A 24856-nucleotide genomic window follows, 5' to 3' on the forward strand; every position below is an offset into this window, starting at 1 on the left:
TCTCTGTGTAACAGTTACAATATACTGTGTATATAATCTCAATGTGGCATTTACACAACCTTCAATGATAATACATTCCTACCGCACCATGTAAAGTGAGTGGTGGCCATCCCTCTGATGACCCCCTATTGTGTAGTAAAGAACCCACCTTGTGCAGTTTAATCCCTCCGTTAATAGTCGGAGAAGGAATTCATTGATGGTATTTGGGTTACTAATGCAGCTGTTTATAGTGTTTGATTTGGCTACAGAACAGAAACAGCACTACATACCAATTTCATGAGCGACGGTGAAAGCTGCATGGAGGCCGTCATCTTCAATTACTGCACAGCTGCGCTCAGGAGAGCATATGGTCCCCACGTCTGCCATTCCCAGGGTATCACATGAATGATGCCCACATAAATCCTGCCCAAGAAGAAGGAAAAAAATAAGTCATGCAAATCTTGTTTTCTTTCGCTTAACAGTGAGTAACAACGTGTTGTCAGCCACTTACACAGACAAACCCTCCGGCTGGTGGATGGGGGTCTGGCCGGAGTGGAAAGGATTACAGGCATCACCTGTCTATATAACAAGCATTTCCTTGCCAGCTAACGTTCACATTTCCGCATTATTCAGACTGAAGTCCTATAAAAACATGTGTGATAGACCGTCCTGGGGATATTCATCGTATTTACAGGCATGATGCTATATTCGATACCTTCTAAATCTCTCTACACTTTCTTTACACTTGGGCCCCAATTCATCAATTGCATTTTCTTAGCACATTTTTCAGTTTTTTCTTTCTGTTTTCGTCCGTGAAATTTGCGCCAAATTCAACAAAATTCCATTTTGCTCTTTTATTTTTTTCTTGTGCCTTTCAAGGCTAAATTCCCACGGTGCAAAAACACGTGGAAAATCCGCTGCATTGTACAGTGAAAGCAAAGTGCACGAGATTTCTAGAAGCCAGAAAGTGTTGACTTCACCTACACAACACTAAATTAGGACACATTTTTCACTCAAAAATTCTTAATAAATATAATTCTGGATTAATTATTCAACGGCTCATATACAAAAAAATCAATCCTTAAAAGATACATCTGATGCTCGGAGGGAGCATTCATAATACTTCATGGGCCTCCTGATGAACTCCTTTTACGGGAGGGAAACGCGTCGGAGAGCCGCCGAGGAGCGGGGGCGCCATTTGCGTATCAAGAGGGTGCCAACCTCCAATGTCAGGTAGGAGAGAGATATAGGGCCCTATAGGGACAAATAGGTTTGTGACCCTCTACCTGACATTGGATCGACTCTCTAGTGTTTGTGGCTGGATTTTGAAAATCAGCAATAAGCCTATTTTTGTTTGCCTGTTTTTTGAAGTTTTGAAAACTTTTTAATGATTGGTCAATAAAGTATCTTTTAAGGATTGATTTTTTTGTATATGACACATTTTTCACTCAGTTTTCACCAGATTTCTGGCCTAAAACTCTTTGAAAAAATGTAGTCACTTTTGGAATTTTTATTCCAGCTTTGATAACTTTTCGAACAGTGGTCAGTGGTCAGAGCTCAGCATGATATAAAAGGGGGTAAATTACGAGACAAATGTTCACCTGTGCCTGAAACGCGTAAATGAGTGATGCATCTGTCAATTTGGATTTTCAAAGTTCATGAATAAATCCTTGGCAGTATTTTATCCTCACTACACTTCTACGGTTAAACGTGGGATTGTCCGATTGTCCATGTGGGATTTATGTGCTCTTGGATGAGCTGAATATTATTTTATTACGTTTCCTATGATGTTGGCGCTCAGCAGCAGAAAGAAGCGCCAACTTCATTAAGAGGCATACGCCTGTTCATACATTTAGGGCATCTTACACCAGCATATCATTCATCTACGCAGGCAGACGAATCATCAGCTTTGATGATTCAGACTCCAAATGCCACAAAAATTTTGCAACGGTTTGAAATGAATTAGCGTAAAACGTCAGAATGATGATACACATACCCATCCCAAAATATAACAAGGTCTGAAAAAAAGTGTAAAAAAGGTTGCAAAAATCATAAAGAATATGGTGCAAAAATAAAGATGCCTAAAATTCATATATTTATTTTTTTTTTTTTTAAAGTGTGCAAAAAGAGTGATACATTATTTTTATTTTTTTTTTGTTTTCTTTCTTGAGTTTTTTCTTTTTCTGTAGAGAAGCCAGACTATTAAATCACCCTTATTTCCCACTCATTCATTAGTTTACCATCTGTACTCAGACTGCGTTGCACCGACTGTCAACGAATGGCACAAAGCTTCTGTATTGGCGCATATGAGGCTGCCAAGTTTGGGTCAATAGATCTGCTGCCAGACCGTGAATTGTGATCCAAGTATGGACCGCCATGTGGGAAACTGACCTTAAAGTGGTATTACGACCCAATGTATGAGTGATAGCCAATTGCCAGAAGAGGAGTCCTTGTGTCCTCTTTTCTTCCATGGTTCTTTTATGGCTGCAGTAGCCTAACAGATCGGCAAACTGAGTGTGCAGTACTGAGGGTATTCCAACCCACTGTATAGGTGATACCCAATTGCCAAAGAGGAGACTTATGTCCCCTGTTCTTCCATGGTTCTTTTATGGCTGGTAATTGCCTAACAGATTGACAACCTGAGTATGCGCCAAGCTGATATATTCAAGTCTGCAAAATTGGCCAAGCTAGGCATTCTTAAGGGGGTTGTCTGGCCTTAGGCTACAAGTCTGCAGTCAGTCCATGTGACTACAGACTTGTGAATACTCACAACATACGCACTACACCCTGTAAGGATTTTCAGGTGTCGGCGCCAGGAGCGATTCGCATAATTCTGGCCACATTCTGACTAGACAGTGTTCAGCCTTGTTAAACACACTTTAGTGAGGACATGTAACCACATAACTGAAAATCGCATACTCGTGGTCACGGGAGTGTACACTCCCACTTTAGACACCGGAAAGAGTAACAGAGTAACCTGCACCTCTTATAACACCGGAGGTGAATTTCCTGTAGACATTACAAAAGCCAGAGAATGAAGGTAGACACCTCTCTACTTAGTCTGTACCATGATATGACAGCCACCTCACGGATGTGTATACCGCACTGTATGGTTAGTGCAGAAAACACCCACTGACATTATGACACAGTAATGTAAGCAAAGTGCACAAATAATGGTTAAATGTCAACCTCGGTTCTACATAGAAATACGCCAACCACCTAAAAAGCAGTAAATGATATGCTGCACATAATACCAGGTTTGATATAATTTTGCTCTATCGCTCGGTTCCATGACAGGTAGTGCAGCAAGTTTAGATATTCCTGCCATAAAATTGCTATAATTCACCTAGGACAAAAGAATGCAGAACATCTACAAATTCCTGTTTTTTTAATCCACCATGATGTTGAAGCTTGTCTATCAGCAACCTGCCAGCAGGAATCAGTGCGGCTGAAGGAGAATGATGAGACGTGTATCAGTGGCACCCTCATCACAGGTGACAGGATTAACATACGTGTATGAACGACGAAGGATCCCACATTTTTGAGTTATTAAGCCTTTCACTCTTTTTTTATTAAGTTTATCATCTCGAAAATTTCAGGAACCCTGCAACCGGCTGATAAGGACACCTTTGATTTAATTACAAAAGACTCCGGTATCGCAGGCATTCGGCTATAATTTGTGAGAGCAGCCTCTTCCCTGCGTCTGTGACTGTGAAAATTTGATTTTACGCTGTTTGGTCAGGGACTAATTGTTTCTATAAAAAAGCTCTGTATAGCACGTCGGCTCTAAAGAAGCTAAACATTATTATTAAGAGCTTTAATGTTTTCCTGAGATATGTCACTTCCCCAGAAGGATTTATAAAACAGCAATGAAAAGAGCGTGAAAAGGGGAAAAATATCTTGCTTTCTGCTATACTTTAGTGAATGTGGAAGGGAATCCGGTAAGTTGTTGCAGCCTTTCCAGCACAAGTCAGCCAAAATACTTAACATTTTAACTATCTAGTAGAGAAGAGCAAATGAATTCAATGCAGATTGAATTTGAGTACATTTTTTAGGAATTGGCTGAATCCAGAATGGCTGGCGGGCTCCCTATAATGTCTTTTAGCAATCAAATCACATGATAAAGTACATACAATCAGGAAATACTAACATAGGCTGTATAAAAGCAGGGAATGAAGAGGCCATTGATTTCAAATTTGGATATTGAGAGGACATCACAGCACAGCTATAGAGATAAAGGAAACCATAAAACACTGAATAAACTGTACAGAAATAGTATAAGACAGCACAGCAGTGACTATCATAGACTGTATAAAAGCTGGGGCAGGGAATGAAGCTGCAATTTGTGGTGAATCTAGATTAGTGATAGGATATCACAGCTCAGCCATAGAGATAGAGAGTAAAAGCTATAAAACACTGAATAAACTGAACAGAAATACTGTATGTCAGCACAGAAATGAAGAATAGTTACTGTCTGCATGCTTACCCTTTGCCATATATGATTAATTCAACTTGACATTACTAAGGTTGTGTTTGTCGAATCAAGTTCTGGGAAACCTCTCTGTCATGGTTAAGACATGGTTAATGTCCTGTTCTCACAGGGTTAACTTTTGCCAGCCTCTCTTGGATCTGGGAGGGGTATTTATACTCACTCCAGACTAGCATTCTCTGTCAGCTATACTGTTATTCTGGCTGTGTGTCTGACGGACCCCCCTGGTGTGCGTGTATTCTGCATTGCTTGTTTGATTCCCATGTATGACCAGGCATGTTCCCTCACTCTGTACTCCGTCTCTCATTTTGGTACTATTGTCTTCTCCGGTTCTGACCTCTTGGCTTGGCTATTGTTACTCCATTGCAGTTTGTCCCTATTGTACCATCTATTGCCTGTTCTGGTTTTCTGATCTATTGCTACGTCCTGACTATTTGCTCTGTCTAACCCTTTGGTACTGTCCTGCTATCTCGTGCTTGATCTGGTTTCTGTCTCTGTCTATGCCCCTTGGTAACATTGTCCTGTAGTTACCTTTCTAGGAGTTTCCCTGCAGCTCCTAGATCTGTGGAGCTTAGGCTATGCCCCCAGCAGTCAAGTTCTTCAGGTCCTGGAGCATGCATCGTCACCGCTGCTGCCCGCTCCACAGGTATCTTTGAGCACTGTTTTTGTACTCTGGACATGCGCACTGGCTCAGTGAGCTGGTGCAGTGCGGTGTTCCTGACACTCACACTGTCATACATGTCTGGAGTTATCGCAGTGTTCGCTGCAGAGCACATTTTTGGAAAAGCTTTGGTGAATTTTAATTTAAAAATATTTAAAAATATTCTCTTATCTCTACTCTCTTGAAATTTGGCCAAAATTTCCATAAGGATCCTAGGAATTTAGGCCCGACAAACAAATAAATTGATTTTACAGATCTGCCCTCGATGATTTTCCATAAAGTTTGTTTAGGACTCTCACCATTTAAACGCTGCCTAGATCCACAGACTTTTTAACATCAAACTTAAAAAGAGTCCAGCAATGCAGAGACAATCCCATGAGCCTTAACATTTATTCCATTCATGGTTAAAACAAGATATCAAAAAATACAGGAGCCCATGAACTTTCCTACACGTTTCGATAGGTTATGCCTAATTTATGGCCAACAGTCAGATATAAGGGTGTCTCAAAAGTATGGAAACACCCATATGAATTAAAATCGTTGTACTATTCGTGAAGTGCTTCCACAATCTGTCTTAGTGTGAGCCACTTTGTTTACAAAATCTGTCATCCTCTGAATTTACACAAAGACCCCTGGGTTGGAGTCACATAGTCAGTTGCCGCCCTGTTGGTGCAAGCGGGTGTCAAGAAGAGATGTCATGAGGGGTTGATACCAAGAGGTCACATCTGAGACAAAATCAGAAAGAAAATGTGATGTCAAAATAGAAGGCAAGGTCAGAGAATGGAATAAATCTGGAAACAACCACAACAAAAAGGAATAGGGCTATACCAGAAAAGCAGAACTTACTGACTGGCAGAGGAAACTGATACTCAGGGGCTTAAATAGCAAGTAGCTCCACCCAGTGCTGACAGCAGGAAGAAGAGACATAAACCAGCAGAACTTTAACCAAAAGCTTCTGGACTGGCAAGATCCACAAGTCCCAGGAATAAAACAAGGCTACTGAATAAAAACTCTGTGTCTGCAGATGAGCGAAGCAGGAGTAGAGAGAACAGGCACCGGCATGGATCTCACAACTGTATTTGTTAGTATTTTAAATTAGTGATTTCTTTTCTTTACAGAAATTGGGATGGATGTCGTAATTTCAAGCAGAATGTGTTGAGATCATACTTATTTCTAGTGAATGAAGCACAGATACGTCATCCGAGGAGACGTCAGCCAAAGCCACCCAAATGGGTATTCTATTATTCTCACTGTAGTTGTAAAACTATTTGATAAATTCCTAATAAACAGGTTCTGTCACCAATATCATAAAAACTGGATGACCAAATACTGTTTTTCTGGCCTCATTCATTAAGGGCTTGCAATGTAACAATCATCGTCTATTTAGTGGTTGGAAGAAAGTGGATTAACATCTGCGTTGCCGGTGGCCCAATGATGATCACTAGACAAGATCCATGGAGATGTGGTTTTTCAACGAGTTTCGAAATTTCACACTCCTTCATCAGGAGAACCACAGTGATCATGTCATTGTGATTTGTCCTGATGAGGAAGTATGCCACTTCGAAATGCGTTGGAAAATAAACTGCATTTCCATGGATCTTGTTTCCTGATCATCATTGAGCCTCCGGCAGCTCAGATTTTAATCCACCTTCCTCCAGCTTCACATTTCTCTAGTTCGTTGATCTGCAGCAGCCTCTTCCTAAGCTTTTACAAGGGTTGTGATTTCACAGATGAGGTGAAATGCAGGTGAGCATAACTGTCCTTTTTTCTCCGCATTTTTTATTGGATAAGACCCTATTGTGCTTATTGTCTCGCCAGTTTCTTTGGTTTATGAATTCAGCAGGTGTCTATCCATTCCCTTAAGAAGGTTAGACACTGCACCTGACCGAGTATGACCCTGACCATCGAGAAGCTGCAGTATGGTTGACACAGCAGCTACAGATACTAATCTTTTGACTTCCCTATTATGTACTGTTTAGAGATGTCAAAAAAGATGGCAACAGCACAGCAGGTAATAGGAGACCTGTATGGATGGCATTGGGTTAAATCTCTGACAGCACTTCTGCTTTGCTCACATTTTGCTTGGTATAACGCCATCAAACACATCGCCTGTGAAGAAGAAAAATCACTCTTTAACATAAAAACAGGTAAAATTAAAAGAGTTGTATTTTGCGAACTTTTTTAATTAAATACATGAATTTTGGGGCAAAAATCATTTTTTGCAATTGTGATTCCTTGCAGGTTTTACACTGTTACCGACCAGCACTTCTGTCCATACAATGGCGGCTGGTATGCTGGTCGGTTTGTAAGGAAAGATGCACTAACAGAAAGTGACCTACCTCTTTATCTGAGAAACCATCAGTGAGCTTGTTCTGACTGTCTAGCAGGAAAGTTTAAGAAAAATCAGACACCAAGCACAGCAGTCTTATAAGGAGGAAAATCAAAGGAGAGGGAGCTGTTCACCTTACGGGGCTTTTTGACCCACAATTGAGGAATCAAGCATATCAGCTACTGCAGCACCCTCGAGCTGGGAAATCCCATCAGGTAGAACAAAAAGAAGAAGAATAGGGGGTGGTATTCTGCGCTGCTGATGTAGGACTCTAGAAACCAATTCCCATCACAGCTACTGGGCGACCACATGTAGACATGTATATCAAAAACACCTCCCAAGAAAGAATAGGAAATACATGTTGGTTTGTTAGTTGGTTTTCAAGCTGTCATCTTGTACCACTTAGGAATTGAGCAAAGGTAAGAAAAGCGGCATCTTAAGTAGAGAGACAAGAAAGATTATGACTACCGGATTATGCTACTGTAAATTTCCCCCAAACTGGCCATTGTATGGTCGGTGTTTGAGATTTTGAGGAATTGGTAATCTTGGTTCTACTGATATAAATTGTGACCTACACAGAAAGCGAGGGTCTTGTAGGCTGCAAGCTCAGATTAGACAATGACCTTCACAGTGACCAATGATGAAAAAAGCTTTTTTGAACTCAATGGCCAACCTGTGTGCCTAATGCTTCAGATGCGAAAAATTGGTCCAGTGCAAGCACTCAAAAATAGTGGCGACACCAACACACATCATTTTGTCAGAACCATCCAAAACTAAAAGTCTGTATTCTGTGATGATTAAAACAACCCTCCATGTTAGCACGGAAAAGGGACTTGTATAGTCACCTTACCTGCTGTCCATTGATTGCTTCCCAATTACTTCTCTGCTAAGACTGGCATTCTGGTCCTCCTGTATCTAAGATGGGACCCCGCAGTGGCTTTGGGCAGAAAACGTTATGTAAGAATCATGCCTGTATAGCACATCAAAGGCAATTGAGACAAGCTTTATAGCTTCCAATGTCAAAGCAGTGGCCATCTTGGTTGAAAGTGGATCGGAATGCCAGTTTTGGCAGAGGAGGCAGCGGGAGACAAAAGGAGGGCATCAAGTAGGGTGACTAACGTATGCATGACAAATGTGCATTCACCATTCAGTGCCAAAATGGAGGGTCACCTTATAACTTCACTGGAATGAAAACTCTTTTTTCAACTTAAAAAGAAAATTTTCCTTGATGGAGCAAAAGATTGCCTTACAGGGGTATTCCTGTAGAAACAAGTTTTTATTTATGCACAGGATAAGTGCTATCTGCTAGATTGATGAAAAATGTAATAAAAATGTGTCACATGTTTGCCGCTGCTCTAGCCATTCTCAGTATGATTCATTTTCTAAAAAGAAATGTTAAAACTCGTCAGTAAAAATAGTTGTATTCAATGTTTGATATCATGAATCATTTTCTGCACGCTTGAACAGTATGTCTGTCCATCATTGGCTGAATGAAGCACCACCCACTTAGCAAAGGGTGGGGCTTTGTAGCAGGGGAGAGGATCCTGCTGCAGCTAGTTGTCTTAATAGTCAAACAAAAGATTGTGAGAAGGAGAGGAAGGGGTTTCTTTATATATTCCTTAAATTGAATTATGACACGTAAAAAAAAAATATCAAATAAAAGGAGAAGATTAAGGGAGGAATTTCAGGAGAGAATTTGTGTGCATTATAGTTTAGTGCCCCCATAATTATAATTTTCATGTTTCTTGTGCTTACAAAATTGCTTTATATTTATCAATGGGGAGTTTTACAATTTTCAAATTAAGACAATATATTAAATTCTCATCATTACAGAAGTCGTTGTCCAAGGTCAGTACGACCACGAACACAAGGGCTCGGAGGAAGTTGGATATTGCTGAATTGTGCATCTCTACAGAATAAAGGACCGGGAGAGGCCAAGAACAACAAGAATGTATTTATTCATTGTAACAGCAATTCACTTAAGGAGAATGTAGATCTTCCCGGACGACTCTCCGGGTTACGATGACATTAAATTGAGCCGATATTGGCTTTTTCTGTTATTGTCCTTCTTGTGTAAGGCAATATTAATAAGAGCAGATTGCACAGATTTACCTTTCACAATGGATTTTACAGTCAGAGTAACCTCAGAAAATGTCATGGTAACTTGATGATAAAATCATGAAGGAACACGGCAACAGATCTATTACAAGATGTGCTATTTAAATCCTTGCCGGCGAAAGCGGATTTTGTACCAGCCAAGAAAGTGACAATTTTTTTAGATTTTTTTTTTTGCATTTTTTTTTTATTATATACTCGGTTATAATAATTTGTTAACAAGAACTTGCATGAAATTATATTAAGTTAATATATTCATTGATTACAGAACTTTTTTTTAACTGGCACTCCCAGTGTCAGTGTGCATACTTCTTAGCTTTGCCTAGAATTGTACAGGAGGGAGAAGCAGTTGATTCCCCTTGAATACCATATTGTTATTTTTAGGTAGGTCATAAAAATTCTTCAGTTTCCTAATATATCTTCTTAATACCAGTTATAGGTCTGTTTTTCACCAGCAGCGTCCAACCGGCAGTGGCCAGATGTTACAGCATAGTGGATGGGATTTCCAGAAATCGCATGCCCACTATGCATGCACGGACGCCTGCGGCTTGTCTGCAGAGACGGACATGCGGTGCGTCTTTCCAGACCGCAGCATGTCTATTTATCTTGTGGAGACGTTCAGTCTCCACAAGATAAATATCACCAGTACAATGTATAGGACGTGGTGATTCCGCACGGTTCAATGAACTCATGCGGAATCAACCGCATTCAAAAGCCGGCAGCGCTTTGGACGTAGCGGACATATGCTGCGTTAAAGTGCTGCCGGTTACTGACCGTGTGGATGTAGCCTTACACTGAAAAGAAAAGACATTAATCAGTAAAGAATGAAGGACATAGAAAATAACCTGATAGTAATGGTAGAAACTGACTTTTGCCTGCCTCCATACATGTAATCTGACCATAGAGATCTGATCACAGAGAATAAACCTGGACATATGGACAGACAAGAATAGAAGCCGGTGGTATCCTTTTTGCACATCACCAGCTGTGATGATCTTGCCCCATGGTAAAAATAAATGGAAAATACTACTCTTGGCCCCTGTCTTCACTTGTTGCATATACTTCTTCAAAATACACATGTGTGGGAGTGAAGGGATTACAAGAGTGTGAATGTGACAGTGAGCAACTGCTTCCCCCATTCTGCAATGTACGTGTATAGTCTGCAGACGCTTGGTATAAATCTAACTCAAGTATTTATGGCATCAGCCAACATAATATCATATCGATCTTCAATACGAGCACCCCCTCTTTTATGGGCACCACTGGCATAGACAGTACACAGATAAAAATGTGAATGCCGGGGAAGCAGAGAGAACATTTAGGAGATGCAGGCCACAAATTGCCCATTATATCCTACAGACCCTATAAAGCTCCGGTCACCTGTAAATACCAGTTGCCCATATGGATGAATCTCTGTGAATATGTATAACATGAAAGGATAATATACAAACACAGGAATACAGCAGCCTTTGTAAGTGCCAAGATATGCAAACACCGAATATATGAAGCTTGGACAGCATTACTGCTAAAAATATACATATAAACTAAGGTACTGAAGGCAAAAATTAGCCAATTCATGACAGCCCATCAGCCACAACAAGGCGACCTATCATTGATTTGACACTAAACCTAATATTTATCAAACATACCTTTCCCTTGCTAAAAGCTACAAATTTTAAGGGCAGGTAAGATCCAACACTAATAAAAACAGCCAAAGGCCAATTGGAGGAAGAATATTCAGCTGGATCCTACCTACCCTTCAAATTTGTAGGCTTTTGGCACAGGAGAAGCATGTTTGATAAATATTAGGTTTAAGATCCTTGAGAGAGAGGTAGGCCTTGTTGTGGCTGGTGGGCTCTTATGAGATGGCCAATTTGTGCCTTCATTTTTATAAGTATATTCTAAAGTCCAAATTTCACATATTCAATGTTTGCCTACATCTTATAGCTTACAGAGGCTGATGAATTTTTTTTTATAAATATATATTGCAGTGATAGCAGTTTTCACCTGTTCACACTTGCTTTATTCTGCTGGCTAATTTTTTGTAGCATACCATGAACGGTACAGAAATAGCCACAAACCCTTCACTGTGATAACCAGTGTGGGATCCCAGAACTCAGATCCCCACAAGTCAAACGTCACTTGCCTACCATAAGGACCAATGTTAGTGATCCAGAAAAGCCCTTTACCAGAGTACACATGGTCTGTGGGGTCTAGTCCTATTCTTGGTTCCTGGTCTTAGTCTACTGCCCAAGCCTCGTATGTTTCCTTTTTTTGCCCCATTTCTTATCCTTGTCATTTGTTTTCTTCTGATTATACATTGTCCTTTGGGCCTTCATTTGAAGGGGTTTTGGGTACAAATTCTAGTTACATAATCTCATTTTACTGCTGTTCTAAAGTCCTGATTCAGAACCTGACTAAAGTCTTTCTCTTAATCTACAAAAAACTGATTGAAGTTCACGTCTAAAGAAGATTTCAGTCTATAAAAAGATCACGTATCCACTGAATAATTATCACATTACCAATAGCTCTCCCTTGGGTGCATGACTATGACCAAGAGGAGCTGAATACAGGGGACTGTTCACTCTTTCACTCCATTCATTGCCTACGGCGCCGCCCCGACAATGACAGCCGAGCTCTGGCCTCGACAATCTTCGTCAGGGCTAAAGTCTATGAATAATGCAGCAGGGCATGTGCACAATCGGCTGCACCATTGGATTTTTCTGTGGACGTGGTCATCCAGCCAGGGGAGATCTTGGGGAGAACATGTTATACGCCTTGTTCTGGGGCAGGGAAAAAGCGTCTCATCTGCCGTTTTGTCATCTCCATTGTGGCTTTTCCCAATCAATTAGACGGAACATTATCAGCCATATCTAAGTAATGAATGTAGTGCAGGTGAGTGGTAGGAAATGAAATACGTCTGTGATGAAGACACAAGCAGGTTATGTGTCTATTTATTTAGCTGACCGGACATTCCCTATAGGGACCCACTTAAAACTTCACATTATTCTTATGACTTCCTAGTTGACAGACTGCAATCCACAGCTTAACCACTGTGTGTCCAGATATACTGTAGATACGTGTAGAATAAACATCTCCCAACAGAATATCACAAAATAATTTTTTAACTGCTCCTTTCATGCCAATAATCTCAGGATATTTCAAGCTAAGAGGAAAGATAAGAAATGACGCGTCTGTACTTTGACAACCCTTACCAGCCAGCCATGAATCAGGTAATAGGAAGTAGATAGAAATGTTGAAATAGTTCTTCGTGCTACTTGTCATATGTCTTTCAGCTTACTACTTGACATTGCATAATATTCTTTTATTTGCATTAATATTACTTTGGTCTTTAGAATATAATGCTGATTGCACAAAAGCCTTAATGTGGTATCATGGGCTTTGGGGTGGATTACCGCGTAACCATAAAAGCCAACGTACAAAGTCACTCCAGGTAATGTTTTATCATGAATTCCAAGGTTGTATTTGTTCGCCAGCTCTAGATTTTCCTGCGTTCAGCTAATGCATACCTTTAGTGCATTTCACAGTTCCCAACCACTCTTGAGATGTATTTCACTGACAGATGAAATGCAAATATTATTTCTTTAGCACATAGACACCAAGTTCAAAGCCGACATAACCGGTAAACAGGAATGGAAAATGTACCTCACACATTTGCTTCACGGCGGGTAAACATGCCATGGAGAAGACGACATCTAGAAGTTTGGACTTGGCAAAAGGCAACACTCACAGCCCATCCAAACACTGACATGGTAAGTTTGGCGTTGAGTCGCCTAGGAACTGACTTTATACATGCAAAACACATTTGCTAAAGTTGGACAGCTATATCCACATCCACTGCTGAGATCATTGTGAAAGAATATGTAATCTCTCAATATCCAGAAAGATTTCTCATTTTGTGCCAGCCAAGTTTATGGATTTTGTATTCATTGTTCATCTGAAATAAAAGGTTAACTTAGGCGAGCCGCCACAAATATCGTTTTTCCAAAAGGGCCCTCGATATTACAATACTGCAGACGTCGTTACTGCAAAATTCCAAACCCATTGCTTCATTGTTTCAAACATATTTAGGAAGCTGACATCTCCTGGGGTTATGGTACGTTGGACAAACCGTTTTAGCATATGTTTCGAGTTAGTTTCGTGAAATTTACGGGGACTACCTATTATAGATCCGGATCTGGAAAACAAATACTACATTGTGTTTCTTTTACGATCTAAATTTAACATCTTGTTTATTTGGACTAATTATATTCTTTTTACAGACTTTCATCTTCAGGAAAGGACTTGCCAAGGGAAGGTGGCCAAAGGTTAGGCTCACACGTACTGTATCTCCTTAGAACGTGATCTAGAGTTTCTTAATCAGATTAAGACCATCAGAGGAGGAAGGGGACATCTGCAGCCGCACGGTGACTTATAAATAGAAGAATAGATTTCGCTTAGGTCATAAAGTTTCTCCTCAACAGGATGGATCAGCTTATATATAATGTAGAAAGAATGCACAAGGGCAGAAAAGTAAAAGTACCTGCTAAGAAGCAGTTCCAGCTCTAGAAGTTATGCCATGCCATCTGGACGAGTGGTTTCCACAAGGCATTCCAAGGACATTTTTTCCAAACCTCTGATGTGGAAATGAATTTATAAACTCTGAAGGTGGCATGCAACATCTAATGTGAAATGAAAAGTCGGGGCAAATGTAAAGCATTGGAAACTGACAATATTGTTACACTTGAAGAATCTAATGGTTGATGGATTAGTCTGGGTCACTGGGGACAGTTTAGCTTTAGGATTAGATTTGGGCCACCATAGGAGATGACTTTCCCTTCAGTAGTCACTGGACAATGACGGCTTGTGACAGGAAAATACTTTGTGGTCATTTACGCTTACCGACCGATGATGTCCTCCCAGTTATGCGAGACCATATGTCACTTTTTATTTTCTGCGTAAATCTTTTTAAGCAAGTTCTGCAACATACAGATGGAAAAACATGGCAAGATGGACCCATATGTATGGAAAAAAGCAAACGTTTTATTTTTACAACGGTTTCCTTTTATTTCCAAGAAAAATCAGCTCAAGAGATTCTTCGAAGTATTTTTAGCAAACAGAAACAGAGCGTCCTTTCAGGATCTTCTTCAATTAACTTAACAACGTTGACCAGATTTGTGATGAAAGTCTGCAGTTATTCTACATGACTGCATACTTCTGAATCCACAGATCGCACGCACCGCACGCTTTCAGGATACTCCGATGCCAGCAACAAGAGCGGGAGGTGCGATATGCACACTTCTGGCCACATTCCGACTAGACATGTGCACCTCACTCACTTGCATTGAGCATGACCCTGCATGTCTAGTCAGGGAGACAGGAAGTGTGCCAGAAGTATGTATATGTCATACTTGCAGTCACACGACCGCACTCTCTTGTCGCTGGAACTGCAGAATGTTGACAAAGCTCAGTGACGTGATATGAGGATTTAGAAGTCTGTAATCACATAAATTGGCTGCAGATTTTCATCACAAACATGGATAACCCCTTTAAGCAAGCCCTTAGCTTTTAGTAGCTGTCGGCGTTAGCTTTTTGACCTAACTCTAAAGGGCACATGCTTGGTTTGGCCAAACACTTATGTATTTTAAACAGGGAGAGCTGAAGAAGCCATTGCTAGACTCCTTTGGTGGTGGCTTATCTACCTTGAGAACTAAAATTCAAATTCAACACCCAATCAATCCTATTTTTCTTCTACATATCCTATTTGAAGGGGAGCTTAGAGGCCTCCAATACACATTAATTGGTTGACTTATCCCACCAAAATTGGCAGGTTTTTCTGACCCAAGTATAAGATATGTATGGGTTGGTATCTCAAAGATTTTACTGTATATCTAGCCTTAGAGGACCACAGGACTCCTCAATAAAATTTCAGGCAGTTGGCATGTTCCTTAAATTCCAGCAGATGCCCATGTCAAGCATTTACATTTTGGGTCTTTATTGTGTCAAACATTGAATGTTCACAGAAATGAAACTCATGGTTTTCAATCCAAATTTTGTTAACGGGCTTTACAGTGTCATATTGTATCAGGTACGTCTTCAGGTCCCTCTAGCAATCAAGGCCAGATTCTAAGAACTTCCAATTAGTTTTCGATAAAAATAATCTAAAATGTGGATTAGGTACAAACCATAAAGTAGTTCTATCATGGTCTGCTGTGGTTCTGTGCAATCTGTTGCAAAAATGCTGCAATACTAATTACGTTAGGGAAGAAGCTCTGCTTTGTAAATGAATTCCAGTTGCTCGATCACACTTGTAGCCCTACACTGTATAAGAAAAGAAATTTACACTGCTCTTGTTCACACTAGTAAGTGGGACTAGATAAAGAGTGAAGCAGCGCTGATTGGACCTCAATGGGCCCTATAGACAAAGTGCCTATGGTGCATATCCACTTGTCTTATTCCTTTCTCCTTAAACAAGTCAGTGCTGTCATGAAATGTAGGCTCCAAGAAAAGACAGAGCTGACTCAGCTGTTCAGTAAAATGCTGACTAAAAGTGAATGAGAATACAGATCAGTAGCCGTCACACCATGACGTTCACCATCCCAGATATGGAAGTAATCAGATTTTCTAAAAAAAATACATTCTATCTTGTAAAGCGAATCCCTGTGGTTCCTTTTATTGATGAAAGGAGTTAAAAAAGAGGGCCTTTTTATGTCACTTCTCTTTACATGAAGGACAAGTAATGGCTCTCCTCCCATAAATATTAACTGAAAATTGCAAGAACGCGTTGATTATTTTGAGATTGAGTGACTGCCTGATAGAGATGCGATTCTGACTCCAGACGCTTCCCCGATAGATGATCCATTTTTTTCCAGGGATATAAGCCACTGACTCATTGACAGAAATGTCTGGTAGCAGCTTGAACCGCTCTGCTTATTGGAAATGCATCCACGCACAGCCGGATTTTTGACCAAAATCAATCTCACGAGTATGGCCAGAGTAAGAAACTTTTTAAAGGAGACCAATCTTCGCTATGAAACATTTCAATATGGCACATGATCCATTTTTTTTAGAATAGCCTGACTAAATCTATGTACATAGGGACAGACCATCTCACTGGAATAATAAAATATCCTCAAGGACATCACAATAAAAGACCAAATGTCCAACAGACAATCCCATGTGGAGGTGTATTTGGAGCCAGTCACTGGACTCCAGGCTATATTTCTTGTAGGATGTTTCACAAATAATCTATTAAAGCTGCCCAACAAGTCGGCCAAACCCATGATATTGGTGAAATAAGTCAACAGTCTAATTGTGCATTGGGCCTCCTAACTCACCTGACCGATAATGTCTGGGAAACAAGGATCTGGAGTTCTACTGTCCATTCTTTTGTTCACCCTGGAGATAACTTGTTGCCTAAGGAGTCTAAAGGCCCCTTTTACATTTAGCGATGTACCAGCTATCCGACCAGCGATCCGACCTGGTCAGGATCGCTGGTGCACCGCTAAATGATCGCTAGTGAGCTTTCACACCTGAAGATCTCACAGGGAAGCAGCAGCGACGCAGCGCACGATACTCACCTTTCACACACAGCGATCCTGACATCCTCCCACCTGCCTCCACGCGTCGCTCGTCGGCGCCAGCAGGAAGCCCAGCAGGAAGCGGACGACGAGAAATGGAGCCAGACATTCTCCCCCGATCAGCGATGGACAGCGGGGGAGCCGGTCGGAGGTAAGAATCACACATAGCGATATCGCTAGCGATATCGCTATAAAGTCACAAAATCGGTGACGTTATAGCGATATCGCTATGTGTAAAACCCCCTTAACAGTGGCTCTATCAAAGTGAACTCAGGAGTGTTTGCCTGAGACAAGCATTTCTGTGTACAGAGGATCTATGGGGAGATAACTGTCACCAAAGAACCATCTAAAGCCCCCGTCACACACAGCGATCTCGCTAGCGAGATCGCTGCTGAGTCACAAATTTGTGACGCAACAGCAATCTCACTAGCGAGATCGCTGTGTGTGACACTTATCGACCGGCCCCCCTGCCGAGTATCGCTGATCGTGCTCGTAAGCCCTGGACATTTTTTTGATCTCTGGTCTCGCGCTGGCCAGCATGCATCGCTGCGTGTAGCAGGCAGGAGACCAGCGATCAGCGAGCTGCAGCTCGTAACCAAGGTAAACATCGGGTTTCTAATCGCCACGCGGCGCTTAGAAACCCGATGTGTACGTTAGATACCAGCGCGCTGGTGCAGGGAGCTGGTAACCAAGGTAAACATCGGGTTTCTAAGCACTGCGCGGCGCTTAGAAACCCCATGTTTACCTTGGTTACCAGCTCCCTGCACCAGCGCGCTGGTATCTTAACGTACGTGCGTCGCTTGTTAACCGCGTGTCGCTGTCCTGATCGCTGGTGAAGCTGCCTGTTTGGCAGCTTACCAGCGATCATGTAGCGACACACCAGCGATCCTGACAAGTTCATATCGTTGTTGAGATCGCTGGTGAGTCGCTATGTGTGACGGGGCCCTAAGGCTAGGTTCAGATTTGCGGATGGCAGAGCTGCGGAGGGCTGCGGACTTCCTCCATGAAGCTCCACCCACTGCCACACCTCCTCCGTTCCGCTCCGCCTACGTCTGCATGCGGCCTGCATGCCTATCTTTAACATTGGGTATGCAGGCCGTGTGGATGTATGCGGATGCCTCCGCATGCGTCGTTTTGATGATGCGGCGACCGCAATAAATTGTAACATGCTGTGTTCGACGCAGGTCACCGCATCGTCAAAACAACGCATGCGGGGGCATCCAGCATGCGTATCCAATGTTAAAGATAGGTACGCAGGCCGCATGCAGACGTAGGTGGAGCTGGATGGAGGAGGTGCGGCAGTGGGCGTAGCTTCACAAAGGAAGTCCGCAGCCCTCCGCAGCTCTGCCGAACGCAAATGTGAAGCTGGCCTAAGCTACATTCAGTCTACAAATATCTAAAGGGACATCACAGTATGGAGAGATCATCCTTATTTTCATTTTCACATGGAAACATGAGAAGCAATGAAAATAATCTTAAAGGAATAAGATACAGATTAGATATTAGAAAAAACTTTTTGACAGTGAGGGTGATCAATGAGTGGAACAGGCTGCCACGGGAGGTGGTGAGTTCTCCTTAAATGGAAGTCTTCAGAGGCTTTGCAGCCATCTGTCTGAGATGGTTTAGCGAACCCTGCACTGCACTCAGCAGAGCGTTGGACATGATGACCCTTGGGGTCCCTTCCAACTCTAACATTCCATGATTCTGTGATTCATGCATGCAAGTGAGTTTTTTCAGCTCTTTTTTTCCCTTGAATTTTTTTGCCTATTGACCCGTAACTTCTTGACTACTTGAACAACCCCTTCTAAATCCTTATGCCACCCCCCCCCGTGAAAAAAAGAAAACACTTATACACACCTCCAGTGCCGGTGTCATTCCAACGGTGTTGTCATTGGTTCTCCCGGGAATCGCGTGACATTGTTATGTCATGAGATCCTTGTGGCCAATCAGCCCTGGCTTCACTCTATTCTCCTACAGACATAATTGACATCTTGAGGAAGTGAAAGGGCAGCCACAGCTCTCACTTCTTATAGGTTACTTGATTTGTCTGAAGTAGGGGAAAGTGAAGCCAGATCTGATTAGCTGATTGGTTGAATGGCATACCAATGTCACACAATATCTGTGAGAACCAGTGCCGACACCGCCGGAGCAACATCGGCACCGGAGGTGAGTATAGGTGTTATCATTTTGTAGGAGGGCAACATAAGGATTCAGAAGTGTTTGTTCGAGTAGTGAACAACCCCTTTAACATTGTGCCCATTAAAAATGAATGAAACTAGAAATCAACTCTGAAGTACAAAGACTGTCTTCCTAGTTTCCTAAAAATCTCATGGATCCCCATAGTCTTATCCGCAAAATGAATCGGAGGCATGGATCCATCTTTAAAACTAATGTATCTATGGCTCCACATTCACGTGTTCAGTATTTGGTCGTATTTTACATCAGTATTTGTAAGCCAAAACTAGGAATGGGTGAAAAATGCTGGAGTGCTGATGTAAAATACAGACCAAATACTGAACGTATGAACACGGCCTTAATGAAATTGTATGGGTTGAAAAAAAAAACCAGATTGTTCCACTTCTGGTTTTGGCTTAGAAAATACTGACGAAATGCTGAACGTGGCCTTAATGAAATTCTATGGGTCTAAGAAAAAACAGACCTGACACCGACGTGTCACAAGGATGTGTGACTGTAGCCTAATGTGTACAGTATGGGGCACCTTAGAAGTTATTGATGATATTCTGCAGAGATACAGGGTGGTCCTCAGATCTATTACTCTGGTGTGCCCAAGAAACCCCAGCCTGACCCAGACTCACTCCTCATCATATTGTGCATAGCAAAGCGGTGGCAGATGTTGGAGATTTCTATGAATCCAATTGCATACTCAAGGGTTAAATGATCCATCCTACATACTGAGGTTTAAGGCATTTACATCTGATTGATATTAAAAATAAAGGAAAGTGTAAATCTTACTATTTGCTCTGAGTCAAAGGAAGTATGTTTTCATTCCAGCTTATGATAAGACTTTCTCTCTGAACTTTAATACCTCTCTGTGGGTAATATTGAGACTCGCGTCTTACCCACGAACCACAGGCGCTACATTACCCACGCCTTTCCTCAAGGCTTCGGGCGCTCTCTCTCAAATATAAAGCAGCCGGCCAAGATACGAGTCAGCCAGCTGTAGCAATCCTCCAGGGCCTTGTTTAAACCTTCAGCTGCAGATCTCACATTTCCTCCACCCAACCTGTCGAGAGCTTCGTTACAAAGTGCGCGGTGTGACCCCAGGCAAATATGGCCATGCCAAAAAAGAAGTGAAAAAGCAAAACAAACTATTTTTTTTCCCCCGAAAGATGCAAACATAACCATAGCTTTGTGCGTTTGTTACTTTTTCGGCAACGGTTATTATGTCACGTTTGTTGCTTCAGGTAGAAGTCGGTGATGTCATCCTACAGGCATCCGCGTTTCCAGGTCTGGATGAAAACATGTTTGTCACGTCAATGTACGCAATTATGCCGCGTTAGGCCTGTTTCACACTTCCGTTTTTTCAAATCCGTCAAAATCCGTTGTTTTCCGTAAAAAAACGGATCCGCCATTTTTTGCAGGATCCGTTTTTTTGTCCCATAGACTTCCATTACGGTTACCGCGGATCCGTCAAAAAAACGGATCCGTTTTTAAAAAAACGGATCCGTTTGCATCAGTTTCCGTCAAAAAAACGGAAACGGATCCGTTTGGCGGACACAAAAACGGAAGTGTGAAACAGGCCTTACGGATCCCCTATACGGTATATGACACGTAGACAGGCTTGGACTGGCCCACGGGATAACAGGAGAATCCTCTGGTGGGCCGCCACTCTCTTATATCGGCAGTATTTGGCCCATTATACTTGAATCACTATACACAGAGGCGGCATTTACTTCATTAACAATATACTCATTGTTATATACATTTGTGATTGAGGATATTTTCACATGTAGCTGAGAAGTGGGTCCCTGGAATCAGTTACTGGTGGACCCTTAGCATCCCAGTCCGACACTGCTTAGGCGTGACTTTCTTATAGGAAGGAGACATACATTTGTAGGAGACAGGTTTGGACTGGCCCACCAGAGAACCAGAGATTCCTCCAGTGGGCCCTGGCTTCTCCTTCAGGAGAGTTCATAGTGCAAACCTTACAGTTGCTATGGGGCACTTCGGTGGGGGAGAAAGGTGGGCCCTCAGAATCAAATTCTCTGGTGGGCCCAATGTTCTTCAGTCTGACACTAGTAGGAGCTATGACATCTTGATGTTTGTCGTTTGTCATCTGTCACCACCAGGCGAGACTATTCTCAACCAAGGGACTCGATAGAGAATAACAGTCTGCAAACGTGACACTTATTTCTTGGCGGAATAGATGGATGATGAAGATAATATTGCAGGAATCGTCCCATACTCGGAGCAGAGGGCAGAAGCGTCAGCCCCGGGCTCTCGGTGTGGAAGGAATGTGCTTGTTTATTCCAATTACTCATAGTGTCAGGGAATATCTCCATAGTATGACGCCTTGGTGGACCTCTCCCACTGTCTACAGAACGCAATGAATGGCTGTGCTGGAGATGCTATTAGGGAACCCACTTCCATAATAATATATCATTGGAAACACCTGCCTGGAACGACTGCGAAAATACTTGTATGGTGACACCAGGTATTCGCTCCGGTTACTACAGACGCAGAAAGATTTCTGTTTTCTGAGCTGTAATGTAATAAGGCCGGCTCATTTTTACAGATTTGGGAAGCTCAGTCGAGGTCAGGGTAATTCAGCATATCACAAATGTAGGTAACCTATCGCTCCTAGCTGTAAGGTCCCAGTGGGCCTCGCGTACTTACACCGCGCAGCTTTTGGCAGGCTCATGTTTCCAGGCTACGTGCCAGGCAGCGATGAACTGGAAGTCTCAGCCTCGGCTTCATAGTTTACTGGATACAGCTTGTGCTGAGACTTGTAGTTCTTCGCTGTCGCTACCTGGCACATAGCCAACATATCTAATTGAAATAAACTAGAAGGCCAGACAAATATTGGGATGCAAGGAAATGAGAATTGCTACCAAATGAGAAGCTAGCTGTGGTGGGACTGCAAGTACCAAGACTGCGCCTGCAGTTCTCTTACACCACCTGAGAGGCAGTATACAGCATGATCGCCAACGGGGATCACAGGCTCCAGCAGGTCCGGCTCAGCATTAACCCCGTCTAGCCTGCAATATTGTTCTAAGTAGCACACTGGCTTAGGACTGATGATAAACACGTGGAATCCAGGCTGTAGACTGTGAAGAACCACAAGTGACAGCCTACTGTTAGGTTTATTTATAATGTAGAAACACTGATAGTGTCTGGAACCCATTAATTAATATGTTGTGGCACTACAAGTCACAGCATTTCAAGCCCTCACGAAACATAAGAAAAAGATAGATAGATAGATCCATACATAGATAGATCCATACATAGATAGACAACAGATAGATAGATCAATAGATAGAAAGATAGATAGATGGATAAATATATTGATAGATAGATAGATCCATACATAGATAGATAACAGATAGATAGATCAATAGAAAGATAGATAGATAGATGGATAAATATATTGATAGATAGATAGATCCATAGATAGATAGATAACAGATAGATAGATAGATACAGTAAATAGATACAGTAGATAGATAGATAACAGATAGATAAATCCATAGATAGATAACAGATAGATAGATCCATAGATAGATAACAGATAGATAGATCCATAGATAGATAGATAGATAACAGATAGATAAATCCATAGATAGATAACAGATAGATAGATCCATAGATAGATAACAGATAGATAGATCCATAGATAGATAGATAACATATAGATAAATCCATAGATAGATAACAGATAGATAGATCCATAGATAGATAGATAGATAACAGATAGATAAATCCATAGATAGATAGATAAGAGATAGATAAATCCATAGATAGATATATAGATTGATAGATAAGAGATAGATAAATCCATACATAGATAGATACTAGATTGATAGACAGATAGACAGACAAATAGATAGATAGATCCATAGATAGATAGATAATAGATAGATAAATAATAGGTAGATAAATCGATTTAAAGATAGATAGGTAAGTCGATAGATAGATGATAGATAGATAGATAGATAGATAGATAGATAGATCCATAGACAGACAGTAATCTGAGGTTGGATATACTGGAGTTGGAGTTATTAGCCCCAGCATCATACTTCCATCCAATCGATCTTTTTGCCTGTTTATAATATGACAAGTAAAGAAGAACTACAAGTTTCAGCAAATCCAGCTTGGTAAAGTGCAGGGAATGGCTGGTTGAGCATAACTACACAGACATTTTGATCAGGAGCCATAAAGCACAGTATGAATGAGACCTACAGCAAAGTAAGGTCTCACAACCAGTAATTCCCACGTACAGTATTGTGGTTTAGACTAAATACACATCGCCATAAAAAAGCATGACCTACAAAGTCCTCCAAGGTCATGTAAGGCGAGGAGGAGAGCAGCCTCCCGGCGCCGGGCACTCACCTCCCTGGTGAAGAGGATGGCCGCATCGTAGTGCTGATCGTGCTCATCGTCCAGCTGGTTGTGTTGATGTTGCCACTTGCAGAAGTTCTTCAGAGTTGTGGCCGCGTTCTTGCTCACCTCCGGCCCCTTCTCCTTGTCAGTGACCATCACCACCTTCACTACTGCCAAGCGGATGTGGTTTTCAATACTGGGATGACTGTAAAGCCTGGAAGCTATAGAAGCCAATGTCAACAAATAATGGTGGAGGTCCTTCCCATACTTCTTGGACATAGATTCATCAGCTACCAGGAGGAGCTCCACATGTCTGGATTTGGAGATGGATCTCCTCTGGCGTCTTTTTAGTGTGGTTCCCCCGTGTAATAAGGTTTCCTTGAAGTTGGGGTCGATTGCAATGCTTTGGTTGGCTTGGTGTGGACTGCTCCACCTATGGTGGTCTTCTCTGTGATGCCTCCTGGAGTTATTCCCATGTTTGTGGAGGTGATTTCCAGACCCTCTGGTCTCACAGCTGGCTCTGCTCGGAACAGTCTCAAAACTGAAGCGATCCTTGATAAACACATGCAGGACCCTCTCGGAGCCATCTCGGTACACCTGCCCTACTCCTGCTTTGCCCTTAATTAAGGGCTTGATGGTGTAATGGGCATGCTTGACTGCAAAGAAGCCATCCAGACCCCCACATAGGTTGAAGACAGCCAAGGACTGTGGGCTGGAGTCTACGGTCCCCCTGTAGAAGCAATGCCTATGAAAACGATGCTGAGGATGCAGACGTCCCAGGTACTTGGTGCTGAAGTGAGGAGAAAGCAGCAGATCGTCCCTTTCCAGGTCCAAAATAAACTTCTTGCCATCCGCATAGAGGATGTAGCCCACTTTCCCTCCTCCAGCGTAGATCTGGTCGATATTTTGCACTATCCCACTCCTCCTCTGGGGCTCAGAAGATGGGTGATGTTTGGGAGAGGCAGGTGGATCTCCTCCATGCTTGGAGTCTGAGGTCCTAGCAGAAATAGCAGCAGCAAACACTACTAGCAAAATCAGCATCATTGTTCTCCCCTGGAAATTGGAGAGCGAGAAGGGAAAAAAAAAAGAAAAAGGAAAAAAAAAAAAGAAAGAACCAGCCTGGGATGAATCAGCCAGCAGTG

General features: G+C 42.0%; 1 protein-coding gene across 1 annotated transcript in view; it reads right to left on the reverse strand.

The window, feature by feature from the left end:
- ADAMTS5 (ADAM metallopeptidase with thrombospondin type 1 motif 5) overlaps window positions 1-24758 on the reverse strand; it is a 121814-nt gene extending 97056 nt beyond the window's left edge. Inside the window, exons 1-2 of the mRNA XM_073584520.1 lie at window positions 23724-24758; window positions 270-402 (exon numbers count right to left, since the gene is read on the reverse strand). Of these exons, the coding sequence (XP_073440621.1) occupies window positions 270-402; window positions 23724-24758 (1168 nt within the window). The remainder of the gene's footprint in view (window positions 1-269; window positions 403-23723) is intronic.
- Window positions 24759-24856: the final 98 nt, after the last annotated feature.

The sequence above is a fragment of the Dendrobates tinctorius genome, unplaced genomic scaffold, assembly GCF_039654945.1.
Source record: "Dendrobates tinctorius isolate UK_male_01 unplaced genomic scaffold, ASM3965494v1 ptg000084l, whole genome shotgun sequence".
Classification (NCBI taxonomy): Eukaryota; Metazoa; Chordata; class Amphibia; order Anura; family Dendrobatidae; genus Dendrobates; species Dendrobates tinctorius.